Consider the following 25,292-nt stretch of genomic DNA (forward strand, 5'->3'; position numbering starts at 1 on the left):
CTGTAGTGGTGTACATACACGTGTGCATATGGCAATGGTTGCATTCGTCTGCGGATGGATCTAGATAGTATGATCCATCCAGTCTGGTCAGACGTGTTTGGGTGGTTTGTCAGTGAGTTGGTGCTAAAAGAAAATTGGTTTTCTCTTTAACCTTTTCCTCTTTATCCTCATTGACGTCTACCTATACCTCACTTACCACTTCCTCTTCTTCTACCTCTCTCTTATAAGCTCCTCTACTCTTCTCTCTTCTACATCCACTTTTCTCTATCTCTACACCCTTCTCTTCCTCTTGTGTCTCATCCCCTATGTGTATCTCTATTTCTATTTGCTCTTCACTTGCCTCCTCTTCTTTCCCTTTCCCTACCTCTACCTATATCTCTATATTCTTTACCCCTATCACAATGCTCATTGCCTAAGCCTCTTCATGAAGCTGCCGCATTGGACACAACTCACGTTAAGTCTTAGCCTTGAGTTTCTTCTTGTATCTACTCCTTTTTGTACTTGCTAGTTGGCACTTTTGACTTGCCACACCATGATCCATGAATCATGATCCATCATTGTTGCAGATAGCTTCTTTTTTTGATCCATTGTACATGCATTCAATCTTATAAAGAAATTCGATCTTCGAAATTACTTGAGAGTCGAGACTAGAGTCTTGGATTTACATGCCCATGACTCATTGTTGAGAATTGAAGAAATACATGTTTGGTTTGTAAACTATATGAGTATTAGGTGGATAATACCTATTGACTTTCTATCTCATGGGTAGCCACTCTCATGTTAAAACAAGTAATATTTACTAGTCTAACCCTTAATTTTCTATGTATTGTTTAATGACCATACAACACCGGATTTTATCCCACATTCTTTTGTGTACATTCCGTACCATACTAAGTCCATGAACTGGACAGATGGGACAGATCGTACGTGACCACAATTTGGGTGCTATGTGCTTTAGGCTACTAGCTTGTTTTTATAGCATCTTATTCAAGAAATCTTACAATCTACTAGTGGTGATACTCTTATCTATGCGTCTTAAAACTCCTATCTTGGTTGTGTTGCTATCTTTTGGTGCATGTAAAACATGAGTGACCTTCATGTTTCATAACAGGTTTAAAATGAAAGAACTACACTTTTCATTTTACGATTTAAAAGCTATAACAATATCCCATTTTTGGTGTATGAACTACATTGCACGTAACCAATCAATGGATGTTGACTTTAGTGTTGAGCATGTGAATAGCTACAGGAGAATAGGTTTTTTCTGTCTTTGATCACGTCTTTGTTATGGATTTTGTCTTGGTTGCAGATTCTTTCTCTGATATGATTTTGGCAGATGGCATATCTGTCTTTTGCGATGATCTACAGGTACTGCATACAGATTAAATTTCTATGCTAATTTCAGTTGTTTGAGGATTTTATTTAAGTGGTTTGAGTTATCATTTTGTGAGATGTTTATTTTTACGGTCTACGATTTCTATAATCAAAGTTTCCCTGTTGTGAAGTCCTAACTTTCTTGTTACCATGTGGAATGGGAGTATGCACTACCTGGATGAATATGCACGATCTGGCTGCCCCTCAGCTACTTCAGCCAGCTTCTCCTTCCCCTTCATGTCTCACCCTCTTAGTGTTGTGCAGCAGCTCTGCGCTATTTCTGGCACCAGCCCTCCTTCACCTTCATTGTCTAACTTTCCGTCCTCATCTTTGTGCTTTCTCTCATCCTCATTTTACCATATAGTGAAGGATCTGTCCTGCAATTCCTTGCCTTTTGGCCACCCTCCTTGTTTCTCCTCCACCCTCACCTTCTAGGTCATACCAGTGCTAATAACTATGAGATTGAAATCAAGGAAAGGTCTAGTGATAATAATACTACACCAATACTTGACTGGGCGACCTTATTCAAGCAGATGTGTTCATGGCAGCTCCTCTTGTTCTTCCTTGTCTCCCTTGGCCCTTCCTTGCTTTCTCACCTCAGATCCAAAAATCCAAAAGAAAAGATGAAAGGACTTCTTTTTTTTTTTTCCTTTGACAGTCCTCAGGGCACAGTTTAATTGCTTGAATATGGAAAATGAATTTATAAAGTGAGTTTGACATGATGCGATGGAAATATATGAGCAGATGTACAAAGTACACATACGAGCTTAGTCCCATTTGCATGGTCACGAGAGAGCAGAAGATATATGATTACATGAGGCTTTACAAAGTTTATGAGGCAAGGAAATTATAAAAGCCTGAAAGTAAAACCCTTAGCTACTGTCGACCTGCACCACAGACCTGTTCAGATTTGACCTGGTGCTATGTGGCACTGAGCTTGCATTGATGTCCTTGGCTTGCCTGTTGATGCCTATCTGCTGCATGTTGCCTAGTGGCAAAGTGGTATGTGGAGTGGTTTCTGGTTGTTGAACTGCTGATTACTCCGTCTAAGTTCATCATTTGACAAGCTGACAGAACGGAGACATTGATGGAGTGCACACCGTTTCAAGGTTAGACACTAGTTACAAGGCACTTTTGCAACAAGTTGTAGATTCTTTTGTACTCCTTTGATCGGTGGTATTATAGACACAATATGCCCATATCTAAAATTTCTTATGATTATATTGATTATTGACCTGCAAAGCCCCATGAGGTCTTTGCCAGCATCAATGTAATTGTGATCCATTTGCATGTGTATCTGATATCTCAAATTCTTAGTTTCTGAGTGCATGTTCATATACAACACATTGAACTAAAATCTGTGGAGTCCTCTGTATAATGGCAAGCAATTCGACATTTATAATTATTATGTTCGTCATTGCTGCACGTGCATGCAAGATACTGTGGTGGATCAATGTTCTTGCAAATTTGGTTGAAACAGTGTCAAACCCAAATGCAGAGTTGCACTCTTGCTTTTTGACTGATGGTCTACTCTTCTTTTTGTACAGGTGGAACCTGGAGATATCGTGATGGTACGATTCTAGCATGTGTGTGTGCTTGTCTCCCACATATGCCTCCCTTGAGGAACCTACGTGTCACCTATTATGGCACATTTGAGACACAGGATTTTTCTTGTGATTATTGCAAGATCTGTCAAGTAGATTTTCAGGATATTGGTAAAATGTTGTGGAAGTATTTTTGCTTGAATCCCCTGATTCTCCCATTATTTTTTTCTTATTTTGTGTGTGGTGGAGAAGTATGCTTTCACCACATCCGATTTTCTGGCTTCTTTGGAGTATGCTGCAACATGCTGGGGTGAGAGCATGGGTACAGGGTGAGGCTGTGACAGTTCCATTGCCCTGTCCTAGTTCTGTCCTCTACTTGGATGGTCCCCTAATGTGGGCAGGAGAAGAAGGCAGGCTCTAAGAGAAACCCAGTGTGGACTCCTCTTGCCATTAATCCTAATCATGAGCTCAAACATCATGTTTCGTAGCCTCTTTGGGAGAGAATTCTTCTAATGAACAATAGGTCTACGAGACTATCTTGTAGTAGATTTCATGGAAAGAAATGTAGAAAATAGTGGTTAGTTGGCAAGCTGTATTACATATTCTATTCACATGAATCTTGTGACATAAGTAAGATGATGCAAGGCTGCACATGCTAGGGTCTTTACCGTGGGCTTGTAAAATACCGTTTGCTCTGGCTTTCTTAACATAAGTGCATTTCATGAATGTTGTGCTTCTCTGCCTTTTTCATTTTTATTAGAGCCTCTGTTTTTCTCCATTCTCTAGTCCCAAAGGAGGTAATAATGGTACTTGAAAGTGGAAATGTTGATTATCATTTTTTCTATTATGCTGCTGATTACTTTGGGTTTTATGTCACTATGTTGTAGCTTGTATTATCGTGGCACATGAAGGCTGCAACTATGTGTGAATTTTCACGCCAAGAGTTTATCGGTGGTTTGCAATCTTTGGGGTAAGTTTTTGTGTGCGCAAGATTTCAGGAGTCAAATCTTGTTCTGAGGATGAACTGTGGTTCTTTAGGCTAATGCATATCATCTTTTACAGAGTTGATTCTATTGAGAAACTTAAATACATTCTTCCTTCTTTGCGAGCAGAGATTAAAGATGAGTGTAAGTTTTTGATTCTTCCAAAGATCCCGTTAAAGAACCTGTTATTTCCTAGGAATATCAGAACTAAAGTTCAGTCTTCAGAGATATGAGTTATAAGAGATAGTTACTTGTGAACTATAATAATTTTGTAAAATAGTCCATTATGTTATACACACACACACACACACACACACACACATATGTGTATATATATATATATATATATATATACACATGTATATATGTATATATGTATGTATGTATGTATGCACACACACACACACACACACACACACACATATATATATGGGGGGGGTGTTTCAAAATAAAGTCATTGAATTCAGGGTAAAATAAAAAATTGACTTGTGCTGATGGCTTGACTAGGGCTTATCACTGTCAGTAAATATTTTGTTCTGAAACAAGTCTTTAATAGTGCAACTTGCTGACCCTAGGAAGTGGAGTCATGAAGTATCCCTAAGATTTGTTGTGCTTTATATCCCTAGCTCTATCTGTTAGCCTGGGTGTCATGCCATTGCACTTGCTGAAAACGGAACTTTGGATTCTGAAATTTCTGCATACTGAATCAAACTGGATAATTGAGGGTATTTAAGACTGGCAGTATACCTAGTAATAACACAATTGTTGAGGCTGGGCCGTCGTCAATTCAGCACTCCAGTCACCAGGTCCTTCGGATGCTCCTCCCCCTACTCCGTACAGATCGTCCTAGGGACTCACCAGCACGCCTTGCTTTTGAACGTAAAGGCAAGGTGAGCGCTTGGTTGGATCATAAATTAACCCTTCTTCTTTGAAGTCTGCCCATCCTGGACAGAATGCTTTTGCAGTTTGGCAAATTTCCTAGATGATGGGACTCTTGAGGCATTGGCAGACAAAGTTCAAGCGAGGCATGAGCATCCTCATCCCTGATTTTTTTTCGTTTCAGATATGCCAACTGGCACTTGGAATTTTTGTGGGATCTGCTCCCACGGCAAGCAGCATGACATATGGCATATTTTGCATGAGATCAATTGCAATGTGTTGTGTACTGTTGAGCAGAAAAGTCATGATGATGCTGGTCGCATTTTGGATTGTCATGGTTTCAGTCTGTTTTATGTTGGTAGCAAGGCATTGCACTATTATGGTGTCCTTATGGTGGTGCATGAAAAATTTCAGCCAGGTACTTTTCAAGAATGATGTCCATGGGGATATTCTAGTGGTTGAAAGGTTTTGGAAGGGGAAGTTTTATGGCTGGTTGGCCTTTATGCATCTAATGACCCCTTGCATTGTTAGAAATTATGGAGAGAGCTTTATGATTCTCTGTATTTAGGTAGACTAGGTTTGCTTATGGGGAATTTTACCACGTGCATCAATCCTTTTTAGTCTACTTCAGAGCTCTCTATGATGGATATACTGGAAAGCTAGGCTTAGAATGCTTTTGTGATGGACATTCTCAAATAGGATCTTTGGTCATAGCTTTCTCGATTGGCTTTAGGGTTTACATTTCAATCAGCCCAATACTTAGTCATGTAGTCTAGATTGGATTGTATCTACACCATGCAAGAGGATTGCTTTTTACCAACAATTTTTGAAATGCAAGTGTTGCAACAATACTCCTTATTAAATCGTTTTCCTTAACAGCTTGATATGATTAGGCAGCCTATGGATGCTTTTGCAAATCTCCTAGATAGTTTGTCCTTGTGATTCAACTCTTTTTTTAAAAGTCATGTTGTCTTTAGGGTATATGAGCTAGCTGCTGGAAAGGTTTTTGTGCAATTTTCCATTCCATAGCTTTGCCTTGTTTGAAAGACTGCTTCTTAATGTGTAGACAGTGTCAAGGCAATATGGGATTTACCATGCTCCACTTACTAGGTAGCGTTTGCATGTTGCGAAGGACATCCTGGCCTTGGTTTGTTTACTGTTGCTTCTTTCTAGAACCACAGTATGCTTTTCTGATCTCATTATCAGCAAAGCTAGGTGAATTATTCAATGTTTTCAGATGCAATCTTATCAACAAGCTAAGCTGTGGGACGTGACTGAGGATCTTCGGGACAGTTCTTGTCAGACTCATAAATTTGTATTGATCTTTGCATACATCCGTGGCACGGGAGAATATGGTAAGGTTACAACATGTCAATGGTCACATGGGCACATGCCTCAAATCTGTTGTATGTATGTGTTGGGACTACTTCATGAATCTTTTGGGCTCGTGGCAGGCATGTTCTCCCTAGATTGCTCATGCCCGTGCAGCCTTTTGTGCCTTGGGTCAAAAATCAAGTTTCCAAATATATGCAAGACACCCTAGAGGCTGATGTTGGTGAGGGTGAAATTATGGAAGTTTTGTTGCATTAGCCTCATGTTAAAAGCTTTGGGTGGGATGGTATTACCAATGAATTGTTTGAAACTTTGGCCTCTCTTTTGGCATCCCTTTATCATGGAAAAGAGGGGTGATTAAGTCAATTCCTAAAGTTCTCTCCCCTTGAAAACTTATGCATTGGAGATCGATCTCCTTGAGGGGCATTGTGTATAAGATCCTTGTGAAGGTATTGGCAAGAAGGTATTGGCAAATTGTCTTCATAAACACCTATTTGGTTTAGTGTATCCTCATCAATATGGTTTTATTAAGGGCAGAAACATTTTGTATAATATCTTGAATGCGTAGATGGCCATAGATTTTACATGGCACACACTTCAAGAGGTTATTTTGGTACAGTTGGTTTTGGAAAAGGCCTTTGACCTCTTGGAATGGTCTTTTCTTTTGGATCTCTTGCAAACCATGGGTTTTGGGCCTCATATGTCTAGGTTGATCTATACCATCAGTATGGGTGCTACATCCCATGTTATGCTAAATGGTTGAGTCATTGAGCTAATTTTATTTGCACACTGAGTTCAATAGGGCTACGTTCCGAGCTCTCATTTTTGCACTTGCTACTCACCCCATTCTTTCTATGTTATCGCATCTTGCGCATATGGGACAATTGGTTGGTTTATCTCTCTCTTCATGCCAACATTTTGCTGGCCATGCGATAGCTGATGATACATTCATGGTTTTGAAAGCAGGTGCTCTTAATTTTCACAAATCTTTGGATGTTCCGGAAATACTTGGACATGCATGGGGTCTTCGTATTAATGCTGCCAAATCTTCTTTATAGCTTCTATTGACTCAAATTTGCCAGACTTTAGGTGGCAGGGTGTGGTTGTTCAACAAGGAGACATTGTAAGGCATCTTAGCTATACGTTGGATGTTGATGTGCAGCCAAAACTTTTACTCAAATGGATATCACAAAAATTGGAAGCCATGTTTATTAATTGCAAATCCCAAGCTTGGCCACTTTGTGTGTGCCTTAAAGTGGCACAAACTATCATGCTCCCCATGCTCACTTAGTTTTTGCAATTGCTGCCCTGGACTAATGTGCCTTTTGAAGGATCTCACCCGACACTTCCATTTCATGTTGTGGTGGAAAGATTCTGTGCATGTTGGTATATCTTGGTTATCTTGGAGCCATGTTTGTACACTGAAATCCATGGGGGTTTGGGATGGTTTTGGATATTCAGAGCCATATGGCAGCCCCTTGCTGGTCTCTTTTGTAGGGAATGTGTATTGACCAACAATGTGGACTACTATTACCCATTTTTGTTTTGATGATCATGGTCTTTGGTATTGTAATACAAAGATTTGGGGTTCATGGTAGCATGTCCTTAATGCGAAGGTTTAGTTCTCTACTTTTTCTTTAGTTCTTCTCAAACATTTGGTATGCTCATGGAAAATGGTGCTTTCCAAGGTCGAATGTTATGTGTCAGAGGACAAATTGGCTGCCAATTCTAGCGGTGTCACGTCTGCTCTCTTGGGAGGACAAATTAGAGAGACCTAAGTTTGATCGCATGGCTCACCCTGGATTGGTCTCGGTGGTTGATGCTACTCTCTTACCTCAAAGCATATTGATGCATTTTTGCACCATCAGATGGGTCTTTCGGGTCCCTTGTGGGCTACTAGGATCGTTGGGGTAAGGTCTCGAAAATTTTGAAGAATTGTCAGTCTAATGGAAATTAACAGTGATGGAGAGATGGCTTACAAAGACTCCATCCAAATGTAAGGTATTCATTTAGAGAATGCTGGTGGGTATTTCCAATGGGAATTGTCTCTTTTGTACGATTGTAGCTGAGTCTTCCAGTCATGGATTCATCGTGTCCTTTTTCTTGGAAAAATTGGGCCCTTTTTTTTTACATTTGGCATGCTGTGGTGGGGAGTATGATGCATCCTTTTGATTGGGTCTGTGGCAAGGCTAACCATCATGGTCCCTTGCAACCCCATATCATGTTTTTGTTCACTTTCTCAAATCACCTTGGGCACCTTGTGTCATGCCGCAAAACTTAATGGACTTCTTCAGTGGTAGTTTGACCTTATTTAGCTTGTGGTTATTTTGATCAAAGATGATTTAGTACTTCTTTAATGTCCTTGCCTTGACTTTTGTATTTCTTCGTGCTCTTTTAGTCATGTGACATTGTATTCTTTTAGTTGTTTGATATACTAAAATCACTCATTACAAAAAAAGAAAAAAGAGAGATTGGGGGTATGTGCATGTGTGTTATGGAAAAGGAAGCCTAAACAACACCTACATCTACCCCATAAGTAACCCCAAATGTTCGCAAACAAGCACTTTAAAACAGTTGGACAATCTAGATCGGGCAACATTGGATGTCTTGTATTGGATTGGACGAATTGAGCGAGTTGATCCATCCATCGGACGTGGACCACTAGGTTGAAGACATGTATTTAGAGAGTATGTTTAGTTGACCTTTTCTAGGAATTTAGGGCTTTCTTTGGGCAATGTACGAATAATTCTGCTATAAAGCTTGCTATTTTTTGTACATTAAAAGGTCTCTTTTGTTGAGATATTTTTGGCTATGAATTGTGTGAAATTATAAGAAAGGGACAAGTTTGTCTTCTTGTTGTTTGTTCTTGTGATTTGAGGGAGTTTGTCTACCACTTATATTTCTATAAAACTTCACATCTATATGTGAGGGAGAACTTTCTAAGATTGTGTAACATAATTGGTTGGAACTCTTGTCTTCTTACGGAGATTCTAAGGTTGAAAAATCATGGGGCATTGTGTGAAGAAATATTCTAACGTAGAAACATAAATGAAAGCATACGACAAAGCATAAACTCAAAAGAACATGGTTAGGGTTAGAATAACTTAGAGACAATGAACACAGTGGAATGTGATTGAAGGACTGAATACTGAATATACAATGCTCATGCAACAAACCAACCATCTAAGAATGAAAATTGTATCGCGAACTCTCATGTCTCAAAGACTTAAGCATAGTACCCCAAACGGCGTTTCCGGGTTCTCGAAACGAGAGGGGAACGTTGTTTCGGCACCTTGTAGTGACAAATAGACCGGTTTTCGGATTCATTAATCTTCTGCATATGTCTCCTCCTCTTGCTCAAGTACATTACATCCTATAGCTCTTGACTCCACCACCACCACCGCCACCACCTTCTCCTCCTCGCCCTCGTGCTCCTCTTTCCTTCTTTTCTTTTTCTTCTTTTTGCTTCCTCCTTCTAGGTTATTTTCCTTTCTTTATTTTTTCTTTCTTCTTCTTCTTCTCCCCTCCTCCTTCTTTATCCCCCTCCTTCTTCCTCCTTTTTCTTCAATCTTCTTTTATTTCTTAACTTCTTTGCGAATTTCTATTTGGCATTACCTTATCATGGCACCAGATTTATTTTGAAGGTATGTCAATTCAATCAAGGGATACAAGGGTTCTTAGAGTCGGATGACGAGATAGTGCATGGATCCTTAGAATCCGGACGAGTCATGACTTATATCTTGATTTTACGTATTATCCATCTTGGTTCAACCGTTCATGATATTAGTCTTTAGATGATTCATGAGTCATAAATTATAATTTATTTTCTTGTTTAATGTTTTGAAAGCTATGTCTTAACTTTGTGAAACTATCTTAACCAATGAATCTTGACTCATAATATGTGTAATGAATCATGATTTCGATCATATGACATGAAGACTCGAAAGTTTTGTATAAAATTTGGATACATGCTATTGTATGATTGATATATTTACATATCCATGTAATAACATATTTATTTTAGTGTACAATCCAAAACCCATTTCCTAGTTTGCAAAATTTGGTCAAAATTGTGAAACTCCAGTTTTTTTCGTTCTATTCTTCCCATTTTCAAAACTCCCCCATACTATGGGACTAAAGCATAGTTGGTGAGCGAGAAAGTGTCATACTATTGACGGATCCCGAAACACAAAAAAGGCAGCCTCCAAGAGTCGAACACCAACAAATGCAGCTATGGAAGTTGGATTTGATGCAAACAAGCAAAGAGGAGAGAGAAAATCCACAAAGGCAAATGGAGTACCTAACAACAATGTACACTATTGAGGAAGGTGCAAATGCACGTTGTTGGATCAAGTGACAAGTGGAGACTGATGGCGATTGTGGAGAAGGTGATATCGACAGCTAGAGAAGACAAAAAGCCGGCAAATGCAAAGTGTAAGATAATGGGGATAGTGTAGACATCTCCTAATAATGACGACAACAGCAAATGCAAGCACTAGTGATGTAGGTGACAACTCTTGAAACCTACAAAAATGAGATTGGGCTGAATGGAGGGCAGTATGTTTATTTATAGAAAGCTTTCGGGACATCGTACCATGCACCATTTTAAGACTCTCTTGAACCGTGCATCATTTTAGGGTCTTCATTAGTTGAGCATTTTTGGGCTGTTTAAGTGGCTAATTCAGCATGTAATGCTTATGTTAGCTCAGCACATTGATGGACAACTTCCACAATCAATTCTAGGCCACTTAATGCACATCGCAAAGGGGCAAAAACTTCAACAAGATGGCATTGCCATCTCATTCTATAGGGAATTTCGCTTGTAGATGCCAATTGAGGATTGACTCTAGAGTCTCCCTCATGATTGTGAAAATTGTGATTGCTTGGCCACTAAGACAATGAGCCTCTCAAGAGCTGCATTTGACAGCTGGCAGCAATGTCTTAGGCTTGTCGTGATGATTTGTAGCAATTGTGCAAGGCAGCCATAGGTGTGTTTTGGCAGGGTGGTCATAGTGGTAAGTAATGATGTTGCAGTGGGTAATGTTGCATGATGTAGGTGTAGGTGGCTGGTGTGGAGAGGCTGTTCATAGATGTGTACAGGTTGACGATGATGGCACTGACGATCAATAATGGAGGGTGTGAGAAAATGAACTGGGCAGGCTGAGGGATGGTGCTGATGCTGCAGGAGTGTGTCGTAGTTTAACTGATCCTGAATGCACCAAAGCACCAAATATATTGCTGAAAGAAAAGGAAATGGTGTGGGCAGCAACTGGCAGCAGGATGCAGCCAATCACAGCAGTCTTAGCAACAAAGTAAGTTTCTGAGGCCAAGGAATGCAGTGCAGACTGAAAACATAGAAGTGCATTGTATGTGGTAAATCAGGATATTGCGAACACTTAATTCTGCAAAACAGTAAATTCAGCAACTTTAGAACACACTCAATTGGAGGTTGAATGCTCGGTCATCATAGTTTACACATGTGGACCCCAAAGCTGGCCATTGTGATGTTCCTTTAAGATTAGAATAGAAAGCTTTGAATTAAGTACATAAGGCATTTAGATGGTCTGGCACTACAGCTCACCAAATTGGTTATTTACATAACCATTGTATTTGTGACGTACTTAGACGCTCTCTACAAAGCTCCTTGTACTTTGTATTTTTACCTCAGGGGGACGACTTCGAAGTGTTATTAATAGAAAATTTATCTTGAGAAAAATGCGCATAAAGCTCACTTTCCTTTAGTTTCTTGGGCACGAGAGATCCACAATATTCTATCACATCCATTTGTATACTCCCCACCAACTTCAAAGCATCTAGCAATCCACCTATAGACTTTAGCATCGGAAACCCTAGAAAACACTGCCAACAATTAAGCTCCAGGAGCATCCTTTATGTAGACCTTTCTTGCGCAATTTCCATACATGCTTGCTGAAACCAGTCTTCTTTTCATGGATGGGTGGTAATTTCCTAATTACAACTTAGTTACAGCAGCAACATTTATTATAAAACTGAGAAATGATTATTAACTCACAATCTTGGACAATGAATACCCTATTGGCCCTACAACTGGTACCCCTTTCGGTATTTCTTTAACTTAATTGAAGAAGAAGTTGATGTACAATGGGATTTTCCCAATCTCTTTCAGTATTCCAACTCCCCTTGCTGTCCAAAATGACCAGCAAGTCCTCAATCTAATTTGCCCCTTGATTTAGGCAATTAATTTGCCTTCATCCGCTTTGATGGAAATGACAAATGCTCCAAATTCTTTTATTTGCTGGTCCCTTCACTTGAATTTGACTAAAAACAACTTCAGCCCTTTTGAATGCAAGTCTTGGAGCTTCCAAATTTTGGCACACTTCCCAAGGTTGTTACTAAATCTTAATTTCTGTTGTCGCAGATTAGGGTTTACAAGAGAGAAATCTGAAATTTGTTGGCCTCTGGTGATCTCGATGCTATAATCTTTAGAGCACGGTTGTAGAAAGGTTGGAAGATGAGAGCGAATGTGAAGGAGAGAAAAAATTCAGATTTTCTTGGTTAGAAATTGAAAAAAATCAATCATTTACTAGTGTTGTGTTGTCTCAAGAGCTCGTAGATGCTTTGCAGATTGGTCTTTTCGTACCCCTGGCTACCTTAGAAGGTGGTCCTTCAATGGCTACAGATCTAACTAGTAGTATCTTCTCTCTTTCTCTCTCTTGTAGGTTGAATGCACTAAAATGCCTCTCTTTAGCCTCTAAATATGTTTTTCAGTATTACATGGGCATTTTTAAGAAGTGGCAACCTTTCCAAATGGTTTTTTCAATATTATTCATAATTAAATATTACTTTTTACTTTTTAAATATTAAAAATTAATCTAATAATTATTTCAGTTCCCAAAAAAATAATTTAACAAGAAAATAATTAAATTAGCTAGGCAACTTCCATTCCAGAGTGTCTTTGTGTCATCTTTGACTATCTGATTGATGTTAGCTATCATTAAATGTCACTTCTCTAGTGTCACTAACTAACATTTATGGTTGAATGAATGACCTAGGCCAACAAGTGGCATGAGATACCACCAAGTACATATGCAGTATAATTTATAGCAACTTTTGCCTTTGACATCCTGTGATTTTCTCGGGTCCAGGGCTCATAAATTTACTCTAATCTCAATCACACCTCACATGTGCAACATTTGCTTTACCATGTGATTAAAAATTAATCCACTTGTTAAGTGAGGTTTCGAAAATACATATCCTCATGATACTTGCAGTGTTCCTTTAACAAAGAATGGGTTTTTCTATGACAGAACTATGAGAAATACACATTGTCCCCTATGAGAAGAGTGGCCAACAAAGTGCTCAAGGCTCAAGATCTCAAAGAAAAAGAGAGAAGCTTAGCCTTAGCTGCTATGTAAACCTGTTTTAATAGATAATCTTAAAACAACATTTATACTTGCTAGTAATAGAGTTTTGAATTTTCCTTGTAACTTCTTTATTTCCCTTACTAAGATGAGAAGATTGGTTGTTGCCTTATTAAGGATGAAGAGCGAGAGTTGCAAATGGTTATACATTTCTTTCTAAATACATTCCCCACTCAAACATCTAACAAGTTCCATTAATGGATAAGCGGGTTACTTGACATTTAACAAATACTCAATATTCAATGGGTAAAACTTTAATGCAATTTTATTCTAAGGTCCAAACTTTTGATTTAATAAAGGTTTCACATTCAACCTTGATTTTCCTTGTCCTTGTGCTATATAGTCTATACACTTATCCACTATATGCCTAGTGTCAAATAGTCCATTGTTAACGCAATGTTTTCACCATGCCTTTAGCAAAATGAGAGTTGCTCTCTAATTGACAATCTTAGGTGAATTTTGAGGCATCCCAAATGGCCAATAAATGTGACCAAGACATAGGAATGGCGTTGTCACATTGTGTATTGCCAATATACAAATATTGAAATGGTAGTCTCTACACCATGAAACAACCAATTTCAATTGTGCAAACCCACAACTATGAAAATGTTACTCATTGCATAAGTAACCAAGTACGATTCTAGACACACATATGTCTATCACATTGATCATAAAGATCTCAAACCTAAAAAATTGTGGCATGTAGTCATTTATGGAATTTGAAAGATAATCATCCTTTAGATATTAGAGCATGTTTGTACCAAGGAAGTAGAAGCAGCACGTCACTCTTGAGTATTAAGCAATGCTCCAAATTTGTGCCTTGCAAATTTGGTTGAGTCAAGCCTTGAGCAATGTTTACTCTAGCTTTTACTCTCCTTTATATGGTGATATCTATTCAAGAACCATTTGTGGATCTCTAATTGTGCCTCATTAGCAAGGTCTAAAAAGATGCACAAAGGCAACATATTATAAATCTTCCACTAAGCAAGTAGCTTTAACCATTGAACTATAGTCTGATTTAATAAAACAAGAGAAGGCCCATAGTATTATGTACTCAGGTTAGGAAATGAGCTCTCATTGCCTTTTCTTTCCAAGCCATGCCTTTTGAACACACAAAAGTATCTGATCACGCCCTGCAAACTCTAATGCATTATAGTGATGGCCAATGGTTCTCTTATTTTTTCTTTATTTTGTGTGTGTCCTTCAAAGAGTTGACCGTACATTCTAAACTTGACCAACCGTATGTAAATTTATTTATCACTAAAGATAAACATAAGTGTGCTATAATTTCAAAAATGTTCTCATTGAACAATATAGCCGTATCATACACTTTCATTTTCTTTCTTATTGGAATGAAGGAAGCGTAATTACTAAATCTTCATGTAATAGTTAATATATTTTTAAAAATTGATTCCAAGTTGATACAAAAGTATAGCCTCAAAGCTGTGGTAACAATCATACTCATTTGCATACATCTTACAATGACTAGTAAATTGAATAGTGATCTCATGGCAGACATACTATTAGCATAGTACCGTGGATGCATGCTGAATACATTTGAGATCCACTACATACGAGAGCTGTCCACAACCAAAGGAATGGAAGTACTACCTCCTTTTTGAGCATTAGGCACTGATTTGGACCCTTGCTATGTTGAACCTGACTGAGTCTGAACCAAAGTTGACTGTAATTGAAAGGCATTTAGGAAAGCTGCAACAACTGAGGATGGTCTACCAAGTCATTCTCTTTCATCCATTTAGGATCCATTGGTGAATAATTTTGAAACTTTACCAAATATCTTTTGGACACTTTACCTCTGATCTTTCTTTTCTTATGTGTCAAAATCTACTTGGGTATGAATATCTAATCCAGCTCCTCAACCTCAGACAAAATTTCTAGAAATACATTCTTTGGCACATCACCATGAAAAGGCATTGTGTATTCAATATCGTTGATCTTCTCCAATACTTGGAAGGGCCCACAGCATCTCATACTCAACTTCGGATATAAGCTCTCTTTACCTTTGATTCTTTTCAGCCTTGCCTTTTCAAAACACAGCAATACGTAATCACCTCTCAAAGTGCAAAGCATGTCTATGATGATCAGTTGTCTTCTTTTGCTTTTCTTGTGATCTTTGAAGTGCATACTTTATTCAATGTGGAAGTAATTTCAGCCAATATTCAATATCGTTGATCTTCTCCACACTTGGAAGGGCCCATAGTATCTCATACTCAACGTCGGATACAGACTCTCTTTACCTTTTATTATTTTCAACCTTGCCTTTTCAAAACGCAATAATACATAATCACCTCTCAAAGTGCAAAGCACGTCTATGAGGATCAGTTGTCTTCTTTTGCTTTTCTTGTGATATTTGAAGTGCATACTTTTTCTTTGCATAGGCTGCATCCAAGCTTTGTACATAGTGATCAACCTCAAAGATCTTATCTTTAGTGTGCAAAATAGGTGGTACCTTCTTGTCACCCTTAACAACTTCAAATGGAGCTTTGCCCATGGAACTATGCACCATATTGTGGTATACAAACTCAACAAGTGGCAAGTAAATGCTCTCACTATGTCTTATGGTTTGATACATAGCATCTCAAAAGGTTCAACATTGTGAAATTGGCCTCTCCGGATTGACCATATGTCTACAAATCGAAGGATGATGAGAATTTTAGTGTGGCACCCATATTCTCAAACAACCCCTTCCAAAATAAAGTGGTCATTTGAAACCAGTCTTCCTTCTCGGATAGGGTGGCTTAACCTGATTAAGCACTTAATTACAGCAAGTAGCAAATGAACATAAACCGAAATGGTCACTTTACCTTCATAAACTTGGACACTGGACACCTTGTTGGCCACAAAATTGGTGCCCCTTTCAGTATTTCTTAAATTTCAATTGCTGATGGATAAATTACAAGTCGAGATTTCACAATTTCCTTGGCTAATTCCAAAGCCCCTTGCTGTTCCAATAATCAGCAAAGCATTTGGGCAAATTGCCCCTTGATTTTCACTCAGGACTTGCTCTAATGGAACCCCAATTGGTCAAATGCTGCCCCAAATTCACAATAGATGGGCTGGCATCTGAAATCCTCACAATTCCACGAATTTCCGGTGCTGATTTCAGTGTGCAATGCCTTTGACTGGTGGCACGGGTGCCAAGGTGGTTGCTAAACCCTAATTACTATTGTAATTTAGGGTTTACAGCAGTAAGCACTTTGTTGTCCACCAAATTTGGCTGTATTCTACTACCCATGGCTGAGAATTGCTGAGAATACTTGAGCATAGACTGTAGGAGATTAGAGAATGCTATAGAAAGAGAAAATCAGGTGAAATGTATCTTCTGATTCGTAGGTCTGATGACAAATCTGATGGCACCAACAGCTTCAAAAGGGGGGTAAAAACAGTAGTCCGGCTAGTGAGCCCTCCTCTCCTACTGCCGCCTCTCTTGAGACGGAAGAGGAAACCTGCTGTCCCCTGTCCTGTCGCAGCGCGCGATCAATCATTGTCGCCTCTCAGAGCCAAACCTGATCACGTCCTCTCCCTCCACCAAGCTCTGAATGGCTGCCATTCAGTTTCCACCACCTTGCAACAGCCTTCTCCCTAGTTGCATGAGAAAGTTTTGCCAAGTGGCAGCCTTGCTAATGCATTTTCAGCCATTAAATTAATTTTTCAAGATTAATTAATTCTAAAAATCAATTTAAGACCTTTTGACCATGCCCAAAATTAAACATGCCCATTTGCAATGAAATTGGCTAGGCCATTTGCAACTTGCAGGGCTTCCCAACCTCTGTTGATCCTTAGACTAGCATTAATTAATTAATCAATGCTAGTCCCTAGTGTCACCATTGACACTTAATGGCCAAACAATTGTCCTAGGTTCCAACCTGCCACCAACTGAACTGACCACCGAAACCCAGTTGGCATAACTTAACACAACTTTTGCCTTTAACACCCACTGCATCTTTGGGGTCCTTGGCCTGTTCCCATGAAATAATTGCCATGTGCATCACATGTGCTAAACAACCTTGCACATTTGATTAGTAACTTAATCAAATGTTACTAGCAAGATTAAAGCATCTCAAAATTTCACGTCCCCGTGACAGACCTCCCCCTTGAAAATCTTGCAATCGTCCTCGATTGCACTACATTGGGCCAAAGCAAAAGTATATTGCACAGGAATTTCAATTTGGCAGTACGGTCACCACAACATTGGCCACTGTTGTCAAACCGTTGCATGTGCGCAAAACTTATTGAAATTTTCCAGCCAGCAAAACATAATAGAAAATTGAAAAATATTCCAAAATTGTTGCTAAAAACCATTGGATGCATCCATAATTCATGTTTTTCAACCGTTCTGACTTCAAAACCACAATAAAGCATATTCTTAGCATAAACTATGGTTGAAACTTTCAATGACATTCGTTTACATGCGGCTGTTGTCACGGGGACGTGAAATTTTTAGATGCTTTAATCTTGCTAGTAACATTTGATTAAGTTACTAATCAAATGTGCAAGGTTGTTTAGCACATGTGATGCACATGGCAGTTATTTCATAAGAACGGGTCAAGGACCCCGAGGATGAAGTGGGTGTTAAAGGCAAAAGTTATGTTAAGTTATGCCAACTGGGTTTTGGTGGTCAGTTGGTGCCAAGTTGGACCCTAGGATAATTGTTTGGCCATTAAGTGTCAGTGATGACACTAGGGACTAGCATTAATTAATTAATTAATGCTAGTCTAAGGGTCAACAGAGGTTGGGAACCGCTCCAAGCTGCAAATGGCCTAGCCAATTTCATTCCAGATGGGCAGGGTCAAAAGGGCTGAAATTAATTTTCAGAATTAATTAGTTCTGACAAATTAATTTAATGACCGAAAATGCATTAGGAAGGCTGCCACTTGGCAAAACTTTCCCATGCAACTAGGGAGAAGGCTATTGGAGGGCGGTGAAAGTTGAATGGCAGCCGTTCGGAGCTTGGTGGTAGGAGAGGAGGTCTCGCTAGCCGAGCTAGTGTTTTACCCCCCTTTTGGAGCTGTTGATGCCATGAGATTTGTCATCAGAGCTACGAATCAGAAGATACATTTCACCTGATTTTCTCTCTTTCTACAGTATTCTCTCCTCTCCTCCAATCCATGCTCAAGTATTTTCAGCCATGGGTAGTAGAGTACATCCAAATTTGGTGGACAGCAGAGAGTTTACCACTGTAAACCCTAAATTACAGCAGTAATTAGGGTTTAGCAGTCACCTTGGGACCCGTACCATCAGTCAAAGGCATTGTACACTGAAATCAGCACCGGAAATTCGTGGAATTGTGAGGATTTCAGATGCCAGCCCATCCATTGTGAATTTGGGACAGTATTTGACTAGTTGGGGTTCCATTAGAGCAAGTCTTGGGTGAAAATCAAGGGGCAATTTCCCCGAATGCTTTGCTAATTATTGGAACAGCAAGGGGCTTTTGAATCAGCCAAGGAGATTGTGAAATCTCGGCTTGTAATTTTTCCATCAGCAATTGAAATTAAAGAAATACCGAAAGGGGCGCTAGTTTTGGGGCCAACAGAGTGTCCACTGTCCAAGATTATGAAGGTAAAGTGAGCATTTTAGTTTATGTTCATTTGCTAATTGCTATAATTAAGTGCTTAATCAGGTTAAACCACCCTATCCAAGAAGGAAGGCTGGTTGCATGGTTCCATTTCCGGGATAATCACTCAATCTCTTGATTTGTGAATCCGAGGCACCTGATTGCAAGCCAAAGCGTTGTGCTAGTGCTGATTTTTGTGCTCAGCTGAGAAATTACAACAACATGTCTTCATATAGTGAGATGCAATCAAGCAGTGATGATGCTTCTCAGTATGGACATTCTCATGAGAATGAAGGAAATGCAATGCCTAATCTTGGACAAGGCTCTCATGATGGACAACAAGCTGAAAATGTTGCTATTGGGCAAGATGCAGGGCCTTCAAGCCGTCATGAGGTAGATGACCAGTTCAAGAATCGGATGAGGATAGCAGCAAATCTCTTTACTGAATTGGCAAAGGATCCTCAGTTCACCCAATTTTTGAATGCTCCGAAGAAGGACAGCAAGGGCAAGAAGAAGAAGTCAACTTCTACACATTCGGGACAGCAAGATGCACCGAAGTTAGTGCCAAATCCTTCACTTGAAGCTCCTAAAGAGGCCAATGAAGCTAAATAGTTGGTACCTATGGGGCAAGGAATGCAAATGCAAGGCCATTTTGGAAGTGTCAATCCAATGGATTTTGGACAGCCGGGCATGCATGCTATAATGGGGCAGCCAGGATACTTTGGCAGTAGCACGATTTTTCATGCAATGGTTGGCCAAGGGCTGCATACGGGAATGCATGGCACAAATTCCTATGGTATGCAGCAGCCAATGCATGGTGTGCAAGGCCCATTGTTTTCGGGTATGGCTGGAAATGTGCAAAACCCTAGGTATGGTAGCATTGGCTTGATGCCTGGGGCACAAAGTGGAATGTTTGGCAATGCATCTGCACTCCGAATGCTTATGGGGCTCAAGGAATGACTGCTGGTCATCCAAATGCTTCATTTGGGCTTGGTCATGATGTAAATACAGCAAATGCATCCTTTTTGCAACAGCCTGTGTATGACAACTTGACTCCCAAAGGGGAAGCAAAAGACTATGATGAAAGCTTTGACCTTCATTCAGCGATTTGATGTAGCCTATTCAGGGGGAAAGTTCACCGAATCCTCTAAAATTCGAAAGGCAGCCACTTTCTTAAAGGGGAATGCATTGCAGTGGTGGTCCACGCTTTTGATGCAAGGTAGAGCACCGTCAACATGGGTACAATTCAAGCAAATGTTTGCATCGAATTGATTGGCTAGTACCTTTGAGGTGGACATCATGACAGCTTGGAACAAGCTTGATGCTAAGGAATGCAAGAATTTAGAGCAATACAATAAGAAGTTTTGGAATGCATTGCTGCTCTTCACTTCTTATCATGCCCTACCCCTTCAGGAGCAAGTGGAAAAATATGTATGTGAGCTGCCCAAAGGAATCAGGGATTTTTGCATAAAATCCACGGTGTCTAGCATGTCTGAGCTCATAGAGATTGCTGCTACAGCCAATGCTTTGCTACGTGGAAAGGATTTGAGCTTCCAAGAGAGCGGGGAGAAGCCGAATAAAAAGTTGTTTAAGGCTGAGAAAAGGGGCATATCTGAAAACCAGCCTGAAAAGAGGCCAAAACAGCAAAGAAAGGGCTCGAAAACATTGGCACAATGTAGGGAATTGATGGCTGCAAATAAATGCTTTATTTGTGAACAGGAGGGTCATATTGCAAAGAACTGTCCCAATAGGCAGCAAGCTGCAAAATCAGAAAATTAGGGAGATCCTAAGAGTAAAAGGCCCAAAAGATCAGTGGGATTGGTGTCCAATGTTGTTAGTGATCAGCCCAATGATGATGCTACTGAGGTGTGCGGAGCATGGGCCAAAATTAGGGATCAACATGCATTGATCTTCTTTGATAATGATGCATGAGCCAACTTCATCTCTACTGACATGGCAGCCCGTCTAGGCATCTAATAGGATGAGATGGAAGCCATTGGGGAAGTTGCAATGGCATGCATGTAAGGGTCATGCAAAACCTGTCACACCACTCATTGAAAAGCTTCGGTTGCACATACAGGGATATATGGACAATGAAGAGTTTTACATTGCTCCACTTGAGGGTTGTGATGTGTTGCTTGGTATGCCATGGTGCCACCGTATGCATGCAATGATTGATTCATATGCAAAAGAGATCACTATTCAACATAAGGGAAAGACACTCACCCTTGATGTAAAGTTGAAAGGGGAATCTGTCCCTGTTGTATTTACAGCTGCTATTTCTAAAGTAATGAAAAATCATCTTTCAGCCTATTTAGTTTTTGCTAAGGTTAAGGATGATAGTGAGAATGTTAGGAATATGTCTAAATTAGAGAAGGATCGCATGTCATTTCTGAAAATGTATGCTGATTGTTTCTCTCAGTCACTTCCAGGGCAGCTACCACGTGAAAGACTCGAAGATCATGGCATAGACCTTATCCTTGGAAGTAGCCCTCCTAATAAACCACCCTATAGAGTCAGTGCAGCCCAACAGGAGGAGATTATGAGTCAGGTAAATGAGTTGTTAGAAAAAAGGTTGATTCAGCCCAGCTCATCTCCTTTCTGTTCTCCAGTGCTTTTGGTGCAGAAAAAGGATGGTTCATGGCGTATGTGCATTGACTATCGTGCTTTGAACAAGATCACGATAAAGAACCGCTTTCCAATCTGTCGGATCGATAATGTTATGGATAGATTGTAGGGGGCAGCAATATTCAACCGTATAGATTTGATAATTGGGTATCATCAGATACGTATTAGACTGGAAAATGTGCCTAAGACAGCTTTTAGGACATCTTTTGGGTTATATGAATTTCTTGTTATGCCTTTTGGACTTATGAATGCTCCTGTCACTTTTAATCGATTGATGGATCGCATCTTTCGGCCACATAGAGCATTTGTGGGTACTTTCTTTGATGACATGATTGTCTATTCAAAGAATGAGACGGAGCATAGAAAGCACTTAGACGTTGTTTTCAATGAGCTACGTAAGCATAGGCTGGTTATCAATGACAAGAAGAGTGAATTCTTTTTGCATGAAATCCACTTCTTGGGACATATTGTATCGGCTGATGGTATTCGTATGGACCCTGCTAAGGTTGAAGCAATACGTTCATGGCCAGCTTTGAAGAATGTTCATGAGATCTGCAGCTTCTTGGGTTTATGTTCTTACTATAGGAAGTATGTACGCGGGTTTGCTGAAATTGCATCTCCATTGCATGCTTTGCAAAAGAAAGATATGCCATTTAGACAGACAACAGTGGAAATTTCAGCATTTGAAAAGTTGAAGGAAAAGATGGCTTTAGATCTTGTGCTTGTGTTGCCTGATCTAAGGAAGTCATTTGTGGTTCAATGTGATGCATGTGGTAACAGCATTGGGGCTGTCCTTATGTAAGATGGCTCAGTTGTGGCTTATGAGAGCCGAATTCTCCACGGTGCAGAGAGGAATTTACAGGTTTATAAGAAAGAGCTCTTGGCTTTAATCGATGCACTGTCTACGTGGAAACATTATTTGTTGGGGGCTGATTTTACAGCGCAGACAAACCATCAGACTTTGAGGTACTTTCTGACGCAAACAAAGTTGTTAGAGAAGCATATGAGATGGGCAAATTTTCTCTCTATGTTTCATTTTCAGATTATACACATTGATGGTAAAAAGAATGTTGTGGCTGATGCACTGTCACGTAAGCCACAAATTTCAGCCGTCACTATGTTTTATCACACTGAGTTGGATGCCATGAAAGAGCAATATGCTGTTGATTCGGACTTTGCAAATGTTTATGATCAGCTTTGCAATGGCCAAAGGCATGAGCATTTTATGCTAAGAGATGGATTTTTGTTGATGCATGGACGACTGTGTCACAAAGCAGTTGAGGCCTAGAGTGATCATTGAAAGGCATGCTCCTCTGTATGCAGGACACAGAGGTATTGATGCCACAGTTAAGGCAGTGGAGCATTTCTTTTATTGGCCAGCTTTGAGGCATGATGTAGAGTAGTTTGTTAGGGCATGCATCATATGTCAGAAGGTAAAGCATGATAGGCAAAAGATGTCGAGCTTGTTGCAGCCCTTACCTATTCCAGATAGGCCTTGGCAGAGCATTGCTATGGACTTTATCTTTGAGCCTCCTAGGACAGCTACAGGGAATGATGGAATTTGGACTATTATTTGCAGGTTTAGCAAACAAGCCCATTTCATTCCAGTGAGGAAGAAGATAAAGGCTGATCATATGACACGATTATTTATCCAGCACATTTTCAAGTATCATGGTATTCTTAAGTCGATCATTACTGATCGAGACCCTCGGATGACCAGTCTATTGTGGAAGGGATTGTTAGAAAATATGGGTACCACGCTGAAATTCTCATCATCCTTTCATCCACAGACAGATGGTCAGTCTAAGGAAGCAAATTCCAGTGTGTTGGATCTTTTAAGGTGCTATGTTTCAGACAACAAGACACAGTGGGAGCAGTATTTGCCATTGATTGAGTTTGCATACAATAATACGGTGCATAGTTCCATTGGTAAGGCTCCATTTGAGGTGGTTGAGGGTGGCAAGAAGGTTCCATCTATTTTGCACACTAAGGATAAGATCTTTGAAGCTGATTGCTTTGTGGAAAGCTTGGATGCAGCCTATGCAAAGATAAAGTATGCACTTCAAAGGTCATAGGGCAAGCAAAAGCAGGCAGCTAATCGCCATAGACGTGCTATGCAATTTACAGAGGGTGATTATGTATTGTTGCGTTTCGAAAAGGCGAGGCTGAAAAAGATGAAGGGAAGAGAGAGGTTGTATCCGAAGTTAAGCATGAGATACTATGGGTCCTTTCAAGTGTTGGAAAATGTCAGCAATAAAGGCTAGTTTTTAGATATGCCTCTTTTCTCAGCCTTAAATAACTTTTTATTCAACTTCTCTCTGCTCTCTTGGAAACCCAAATCCTTTCCACGCAGCAAAGCATCAGCTGTAGCAGTAGTCTCTATGAGTTGAGACATGCTTGACACGGTGGATTTTATGCAAAAATCCTTGATTCCTTTGGGCAGCTCACATTCATATTTTTCCACTTGCTCATGAAGGGGTACGGCACGATAAGAAGTGATGGGCAGCAATGCATCCCAAAAATTCTTATTGTACTGCTCTAAATTCTTGCATTCCTTAGCATCAAGCTTGTTCCAAGCTGTCATGATGTCCACCTCAAAGGTACTAGTCAAACAATTCGATGCAAACATTTGCTTGAATTGTACCCATGTTGACGGTACTCTACCTTGCATGAAGAGCGTGGACCACCACTGCAATGCATTCCCCTTCAAGAACGTGGCTGCCTTTCGAATCTTAGAGGATTCGGTGAAGTTTCCCCTTGAATAGGCTGCATCAAATTGCTGAATGAAGGTCAAAGCTATCAGCCTATCTTGTGCACCACTGAAGGACTCAAACTTCACTACTTTTCCACCCTCATCATAGTCTTTTGCTTCCCCTTTGGGAGTAAAGTTGTCATACACAGGCTGTTGCAAAAAGGATGCATTTGCTGTATTTACATCATGACCAAGCCCAAATGAAGCATTTGGATGACCAGCAGTCATTCCTTGAGCCCCATAAGCATTCGGGAGTGCAGATGCATTGCCAAACATTCCACTTTGTGCCCTAGGCATCAAGCCAATGCTACCATACATAGGGTTTTGCACATTTCCAGCCATACTCGAAAACAATGGGCCTTGCACACCATGCATTGGCTGCTGCATATCATAGGGATATGTGCTATGCATTCCCGTATGCGGCCCTTGGCCAACCATTGCATGAAAAATCGTGCTACTGCCAAAGTATCCTGGCTACCCCATCATAGCATGCATGCCCGGCTGTCCAAAATCCATTGGATTGACACTTCCAAAATGGCCTTGCATTTGCATTCCTTGACCCATAGGTACCAACTATTTAGCTTCATTGGCCTCTTTAGGAGCTTCAAGTGAAGGATTTGGCACTACCTCCGGTGCATCTTGCTGTCGCGAAGGTGTAGAAGTTGACTTCTTCTTCTTGCCCTTGCTGTCCTTCTTCGGAGCATTCAAAAATCGGGCAAACTGAGGATCCTTTGCCAATTCAGCAAAGAGATTTGCTGCTATCCTCATCCGATTCTTGAACTGGTCATCAAATTCCTCTTCACTTTGTTGGTCATCTACCTCATG

General features: G+C 40.1%; 1 protein-coding gene across 1 annotated transcript in view; it reads left to right on the forward strand.

The window, feature by feature from the left end:
- The window catches only part of LOC148031977 (defective in cullin neddylation protein), a 160,337-nt gene that overhangs the window by 129,318 nt on the left and 5,727 nt on the right, over positions 1-25,292 (forward strand). Inside the window, exons 4-7 of the mRNA XM_087682583.1 lie at positions 1,310-1,368; positions 2,922-2,945; positions 3,806-3,888; positions 3,981-4,045. Of these exons, the coding sequence (XP_087538709.1) occupies positions 1,310-1,368; positions 2,922-2,945; positions 3,806-3,888; positions 3,981-4,045 (231 nt within the window). The remainder of the gene's footprint in view (positions 1-1,309; positions 1,369-2,921; positions 2,946-3,805; positions 3,889-3,980; positions 4,046-25,292) is intronic.

This window comes from Lygodium microphyllum, chromosome 8 (assembly GCF_053477565.2).
Source record: "Lygodium microphyllum isolate KBCC chromosome 8, Lygodium_microphyllum_v1.1.10, whole genome shotgun sequence".
Classification (NCBI taxonomy): domain Eukaryota; kingdom Viridiplantae; phylum Streptophyta; class Polypodiopsida; order Schizaeales; family Lygodiaceae; genus Lygodium; species Lygodium microphyllum.